The following is a 7,934-nucleotide window of genomic DNA, read 5'->3' as shown; positions in this document are numbered from 1 at the left end:
GAGATGCATCTGTGGATGCATGACAAGGTACGGTTGGCCTTCCTGACTGCATCCCCACACTGCCGGCCTATGTTCATCTCATCATCAATGATGACTCCAAGATCCTTTTCTGCCTCTGTACTGACAAGAAGGGAGTTCCCAAACCTGTAGGTATGGAGCTGGTCGTTCCTCCCCAGGTGCATCACTTTGCACTTGTCAGTGTTGAATCCCATCCTGTTCTCATCCGCCCACCCTTGTAACCTGTCTAGGTCCGATTGTAGCCTATTCCTCCCTTCTAGAGTGCCCACATCCCCCCACATCTTAGTGTCATCAGAAAATTTGAACAGGGTGCTTTTTACCCCCTCGTCCAAGTCGCTGATGAAGATGTTGAACAGTGTGGGCCCGAGGACCGAGCCCTGGGGGACCCCAATGCCCACATCCCGCCAGGCTGAAAATGACCCATCCACCACCACTCTCTGGGTGCAGCCCTCCAGCCAGTTGGCAACCCAGTTGACCGTGTGGTTGTCGACACCACAGACCTCCAGTTTCTTAACGAGAACAGGGTGAGAGACAGTGCCGAAGGCCTTCCAAAAGTCCAGGAAGACTATGTCCACTGCTACCCCTGCACCTAATGATTTGGTGATCTGATCATGGAAGGCTACCAGGTTGGTCTGACAGGACCTGCCTCTAATGAACCCATGTTGGTTGCCCCTAAGCATGAAATCCCCTGCTGGCCCCTCATGGATGTGAGCCAACATAATTTTCTCGAACAGCTTGCATAGGATCGAAGTAAGACTAACTGGCCTATAGTTTCCCAGGTCCTCTTTCTTCCCCTTTTTGAAGATGGGAACCACCACACCATCTATAGCACAATTCTTGTGTATTATTTCTGTAAGTGCCAGAAACAGGGAGGGACCGAAAGCAACCATAACTCTTCCATAACTTACTCTCTGTCCACCCACTCCCAAAACCTATATTCCCCACTCCAAATGGCAGCTGTTCAAGCAGTTCTTCAATGCAAATGAAACATGTTCTGCAGTCACCTGAACTTATACATTCACAGGTCACAAGCCCAGAAGGCTTGTGATCATTTTATCTGGCTTCCTGCATCATACAGGTTGCAGGATTTCCCCATATTAATTCCTATTTAAAGTAAAGCAAATCTCTGAGAAAATAATTCAGTCTTGACTTAAAAACCACCAGTGATAAGATACATATTGCAACCCTTGGCAGTTGTTTAAAGTGATTAATTGCCTTCCCTGTTAAAAATATGAGCCTTATGTTGACCCTGAATTAATGTGCCTTCAGTTTCCAGACATTGGAATCTTGTACCATCCTCTGCTTTATGGGGGAGCCTTTTATCATCACACCTCTTCCCCATGTAACTACTGATGGACTGATCAAATTCTCCCCTTAACCTTTTCTCAGATCAAGCTGTTTGAGTCTTTCACTAAAAGGTATTATTTTCCAATTCTTTTAATCCACCATTCTCACAGATCTTCTCCAAATACTTTCTAATTTATCAATATCCTCCAAACTGTGACCATAAGAACTGGATGCCATATTCCAGTAGTGACCACACCAGTGATACATATGGAAATAATATAGCCTGTCTACTACTACCCCTCTTTTTTTATGCATTCGAATATCCCATTAGTACCGTTACAGCACTGTCAACATGCTAATTGTTGGTCACTGAGGATCCCAAATAGTATTAACCCTGCTAAAAAATCCCCAAGACCCAAAAGTCATTTTAAAATGGCATGTGATGTATAAAACCAAAGATACTGCATGAAATATATCTTCCTTAAAAGAATTTTAAATTAGTTCTGTAAAACAGGAGCAGCTAACCTGCACAAGTGAGTGTCACAACTGGCATGGACAGCCTCTGTGTGTGGTATGCAACAGACCGGGAAGGAAACACAAAGCACACTGACATATAGGTCAGGGAGTAGAAAGCAGAGCACATAATTAGGACGCATAGGGTAGGGAGCAGAAAGCTGAGCAGCAGACTAAGAGAAAGTGATCAAAGCGGCACTTGGGGAGCCTATAGGGCTAATTTGTGGCACTGCTGTAAAATGACAAGACAACTCTCAAGGAATCTGTATGTGTGGCTTTAAAATATGAGTCAGGAGAAGTTACGACGTAAGTCCGTATGAGCTTGATATACTGTTAGCCCTGTACAACTTCCCACTAACCACAAATCACTCTCCCCAGATTACAGGGTACAGAGAGCTTAAAATATTCCAAGGCAGGATACCCTGTTAAATTTAGATCCTAGTTATTAGAGCAACTCCACCCTCCTCATCTTTAGCTTTAAGCTCTCTGGTAAATGGTTTAATAAATAAGCCTTTCATCTCAAGCTTCAGCAGTGAGCTTCCTCTCTCAAACCTCTGTCAACCTTGAAGGGAAGGCAGAGAACTCATCCATAAGATGTTTGGTGGTTCCTTGCACTACAAACAGATCCTCCACTCCCACTAGGATGAGTGCCACTCCCATCACTATTTTCTGTTCACATACACTCCCCCCATCCCCACCCCTTAATCTTTGCTTACCACAACTTTCACTTAGGCCTTGTCTCTGCTACAGATACAGCCACGTACACCCCACCTCTATAAATTCTCAAAGAAGATAGCTAATGGCTCCAAAATTACCTTGACCAATTCCTGGGGCATATCCCATCCAGCCCTGCCAATTTAAAAGCATCTAGCTTCTCTAAATCCCTAACATTCCTCCACTACTCTAAACTATTTGTCTCCTTTCCTATCTTTGTTGCCAACTGCACCCATCATCTGGTGGCTGCCCCTGTCTGTGAAGAGTGAAGTAAAAAATGAATTAAATACTTCAATCTTCTCTGCATCTGTAATTTGATTGCCTTCTGCATTCAGTAAGGGACCTACAATTTCTCAGGTCTTCCTGATACTTTTGACATTTTTGTAGAATCCTTTTTTACTGCCTTTTATGTCCCTTGCCAGCTGCATCTCATGTTGTGCCTTGGCCTTCCTAATTTTCTCCCTGCATCCCCATACTATACTTGTATACTCTTCCCTAGTACTATGGCCAAATTTTCACTTTTTGCAGGATTCCTTTTTAAGTTCCAAGCTCACTGAAGAGCTTGTTGTCTAGCCAAACTCATCTCCTGCTGCACTTCCCATTCTTCTGCCACATCAAGATAGCTTGCTTCTGCACCCTTCATAGGATCTTCTTAAAGTACAGCCAGCTCTCCTGGACTCCTTTTACCTTCAGATGTGCCTCCCAAGGGATCCTACCCACCAATTTCCTGAATATGTTAAAAGTCTGCTGTTTTTGAACTTCAGTGTCCTTATTCTGCTGCTCTTTTCTTCCTCCCCTTAGAATCCTGAACTCTATCATTTTGTGACTGCTGTCACCCAAGTTACCTTCCACCTTCAAATTCTGTTTATCTGACCTAGTTACAAACAAGTTGTCATCCTATCCCAGCAGTATTTCCTGCTCAAGTGCAGGGGGTCTGAACCCAATAATCTGCAAGGTCCCTTCCAGCCCCTAACAACTATGAAACTACAAGTTGCAGGTTTGTCCTAATAACATTTTTTAAATACTACAGTTACATGTCATCTGCTTTTCTGCACGCATATGCTGCTTGATCATGTTTGTATCAATGTATTCTAGGAAAATCTGTGCCAGCACCAGAGGGTAACAACATAAAACAAAGAAAACAGCTTGAGTATGTAATTATGGAATTTCTTGCACTTAAGTACTGGAACTGGCTTCATGAACAAGGCCTGCCATTTAACAATCTGAAGAGTTTCTGAGAGAGGGAAACACTGCAATAGAACAAATTCTGTTGTTTACAGCTTCTGACTGTGACTTTCCATCAAATCAACCTCCTTAGTAACTTCCATCAGCCTTGATTAAGAGCCCAAATTTTCTGATAGGTAAGAGTTACTTTAAAATGTGGTATTTTATCTGTAAATGGGCAAAAAAATCCTAATCCAGGCACTTAAATTCATTAACTGCAACTGTTAGAGTGCTTGCAGGATAGCTATAAAATTAAATCACTACAGTAACTGTAAACTATTTCATAACTATAAATCAGTGTAGATTTACAGTAGGCAAATATCTGTACCCATCTGAAATTTTTTTAAATGTTGGTTAGAAAACATTTACCTCTGTTTCTGACATTTCTGCTACTATCTCATCTTCTTTAAAAACTCTGATGTCAAAATCTTCAGACCCAACAAGAAGCTGGGAAAGGAAAAAATAATCTTAAAATAGACCACAGGAAAAAAAATACACACGTCTAGTAGTCCAGAGGCAGGCAAGAAGCTTCTACTGAGTTTTTGAGCAAATGATATTCTAGATCCAGACTTTAGGATTGCTTCATCATAGTATGAAAGATTTGTAAATTAATCTGGGATCAAGAGGTTTCCATGTGAATCTGAAACAGAAACTCCACTTTTTTCAGGTACAGTAAAATCTTTGTTATCCAGCATCCCCGGGTAAGGGGATTGCTGGTTATGTAAAAATTCCAGTTATCTGAAATAACCTGGCAGGGGTGGGGAGGGGGGTGGCAGTGGTCACATGCAGGCTGGTGGTAGTGCAGGGTGGTGGGTGACAGCAGTGGCCGCCGCATACAAGCTTTCCCCCGCATCCAACCAGTTGGAGAGAAATTCCGGTTAACAGAATTTCCAGTTACTTGAATGCCGGACAACAAAGATATTACTGTATTAGTCTCACAGTCTAGATTCTAAGAAAATGTTTTGAAATACACAAGGTAAGGAAGAGGAAATGCAAGTTGCCACCTTGTCTCACTAGTAGCCATAGCTTCACACCTTAAGAAATTACATCCTCTACATTGGGGTAGAGGACCTGCAATCCTAGTCTAAAATTCCATGTGGATTCAAACAGACCATGACCTGAATCATGAGACACAAGTCAAGATAGTTTAAACCAATCCACCCTCTTATTTAATTGACTGCTTTACTTGTACTCCAGCCCTCTTAATGCCAGAAAATAAGGCAGAGGGGAAGTGATGAAACTGGCTGTGTCACTAATCCTGCTGATAGATCTTTTCAGTGAATTCTCATGTAGGTGAAGGATCTGCATCACTATATATGCTGCAAATCAGTATGAAACTCCTATAAAGTGGTGTTCACATGTCAATACCACAAGTGAGGTCTTTAGAATGTTATAAATGATCTTCCAGGTACTGAGAAAGAAAAGACAAGTAATAATTATAAAATTCAAACACCACTAAAACAGACATAAAGAAAATAAAATTATTGTGATGACTTAACAGTGCACCCCGCCCCCGTGAAGGCCAAACTTTTAGGCAGTCATGCCACAAGGTAAGCCCTACACCCTCACTGAGTGTCATTCCAACCCCCTCCCCCTACCCAATTTGCTGTTCTGCTTTATGCTCCTTTCCCCAGTCTGTCCCAAGCCACACAGAGGCTGCATGTGCTACTTGTGACACGCATGACGTAGTTTGGCCACCCAATATGTACCATCAGTTGAATACAAGAAGGCATATTTTATTTTGCAAGTCGTGTTTAAAGCCTGGATCCTGCAATTAATAACATGGAACTAACTCCACAGTCATGGGAAACCTCATATACTGTAAATTGCAGCATCAAAACAGGAAAGATTTCCTTACTCTTGCCTTACATTTTCTTATCAGCAAGAAGCTTGTAAAATTATTTCCAAAATCAGACCAATTAATTTAGTCTACATTGGAAACAAGGTATTTTAATTGGATTTGACAACAGACTTGTTCTTGATTCAGCCAATCACAGATTAAATTATTTTTCAGGAGCCAACTGTTTTGCCATTTAGAATTTTGATATATCAATTGCCAGGGGTCCACCAACCTGACCGACTTAGGCATTTCTTCTAGTATAATTTTAAATATATTTAATTTATATCTATAATAATATAATATACTACTGATAGTAATTTACTCCAGTTTACGCTGCTCCAGCGTTTATTACTTCACATTAATTGCACACAGATGCACCTAGCGATCATCATATCAAAAGCAAGACTTCAGTGCTACAAAGACTAATAATATATGAGCTTAACTTTACATATTACGTGTAGACCTCATGAAGTCAATGGAACTGTGCATAGATCTCTGAAGAACTGGGGCCTGAAAGAAAGACCTCATAGGAGGTCTTTCAGTACAGTTCACTTTACACAGCAACATAAAAAAAAATTCAAAATATAATACTGATATTTTCATTCAACAACAACAAAAAATCACTACTGGACAACAAGACAATTGAACTCACACAGGAACCATCTGCCACAAACAAACCTCATTTTTTCCATCACCATCAAAGTCGCACAATGCTAATGAACGAACATTGTCTCCTGTAACCTAAAATTAAAAGGATGAAGTCATTAATATTTATCCTGGCTTAGCATATGATACAAGTTTTTTATGAACTTAATGGCCAGAGAACAAAGAATCTACTTAAATCATGCTCATCCAGTTGTTGGGTAGTTGCAAAAATGTATGATTTATCATGGATCTTAAATTAAGGAAGATTTGAGCTATTAAACAATTAAATGAATATTTATTACATTAAACATCAAGCGGAGTTTAATCTATTCAAAAAATAATGTAGTAGCATCAAGAGACCTGTGCATGTCCTTACCGTCCAAAATAGATCATTTCCTTCATGATCAAAGCCTTGCAGAGCACAATTTCCACCAATAATGGCAAGAGGAGATGAAATATCTCCTAGCATTCCAAGTACTGCTGCATTAGCACCATCTGAAATCTACAGAAATTTATTAAAAGAATAGATACATAGCAAAGACTCAGCTAGATATATATGCACATAAGACATGCAGAACATTCATCTACTTTGCAATGGTACAGAACTTTGAGTTACTATAAAATAATTATAACCAAAAAGATATGAACAAATAAGTAATCAGAAAGTAAATGCAATGTAAGTAGTCAACTGCAAATTACAAATGTCTACAAGAAAACCCATACTGTCCTTAGTTATACATGGCTGAGGCCAGTATGTCACATCCATGAGGTCATAACAACAACAAAAAAAAGAAGAAACGTTGCCACATCACGTCAGATCTTCACAACCCACAAAGCAAGAGTCCCGTAGGTATTCGCAGAGAACTGGCTTTGTCAGTGTCCATTATAGTGGACCAACAGTAAGTGATGCGTATTTTAAACTTGTATTGTTCTCACACCCACAACAGTACAAGGCACTTCACAGTAACAGAGGCATGCTCATTGCCTTAAAGATTCTACACACTCTAAAGCCCCAGTTCTGTAATGAGATGTGTACAGATGCTCCTTTTCATATTTAGCACCCTGAGGATTCAAAGGGATTTGTGCAAATAAGTGCTTCCATTCACACACTTCTCTCTAAGGAAGGGAGGTGCCACACCCTGATTTTGTAATTGTCCAGGATAGTCCAGGACTTATACAAGAGGCATGTATTTTTGTGGGTGATATCTTTTATTAGAAACCGGTCGCTAACTGGCTGGAGGGCCACACCCAGAGAGTGGTGATGGATGGTCATTTTCAACCTGGAGGGATGTGGGCAGTGAGGTCCCCCAGGGACCGCACTGTTCAACATCTTCATCAACGACTTGGACGAGGGGGTAAAAAGCACCCTGTTCAAATTTACTGATGACACTAAGATGTGGGGAGATGCGCGCACACTAGACGGGAGGAATAGGCTGTAATCGGACCGAGACAGGTTACAGGGGTGGGCAGATGAGAACAGGATGGGTTTCAACACTGACAAATGCAAGGTGATGCACCTGGGGAGGAACAACCAGCAGCATACCTACAGGCTGGGGAACTCCTTTCTCATCAGTACAGAGGCAGAAAAGGATCTTGGAATCACTATTGATGCCAAGATGAACATGGGCCAGCAGTGTGGGGATGCAGTCAGGAAGGCCAACCGCACCTTGTCATGCATCCACAGATGCATCTC

The 7,934-nt window shown here is 41.2% G+C and overlaps 1 protein-coding gene across 4 annotated transcripts in view; it reads right to left on the bottom strand.

The window, feature by feature from the left end:
* Nucleotides 1-7,934, bottom strand: part of BBS2 (Bardet-Biedl syndrome 2) — a 28,441-nt gene that overhangs the window by 18,426 nt on the left and 2,081 nt on the right. For 3 of the 4 annotated variants that reach the window (XM_019535630.1, XM_019535634.1, XM_019535633.1), the window contains exons 2-4: nucleotides 6,618-6,743; nucleotides 6,275-6,337; nucleotides 4,126-4,203 (exon numbers count right to left, since the gene is read on the bottom strand). In XM_019535630.1, coding sequence (XP_019391175.1) covers nucleotides 4,126-4,203; nucleotides 6,275-6,337; nucleotides 6,618-6,743 — 267 coding nt within the window. The remainder of the gene's footprint in view (nucleotides 1-4,125; nucleotides 4,204-6,274; nucleotides 6,338-6,617; nucleotides 6,744-7,934) is intronic. The other variant, XM_019535632.1, reaches the window with a different exon arrangement.

The sequence above is a fragment of the Crocodylus porosus genome, unplaced genomic scaffold (genome assembly GCF_001723895.1).
Source record: "Crocodylus porosus isolate Cpor-Errol unplaced genomic scaffold, CroPor_comp1, whole genome shotgun sequence".
Classification (NCBI taxonomy): domain Eukaryota; kingdom Metazoa; phylum Chordata; order Crocodylia; family Crocodylidae; genus Crocodylus; species Crocodylus porosus.
Note: the sequence above shows the minus strand (reverse complement) of the source record. Positions and strands in the feature narration are given on the sequence as shown.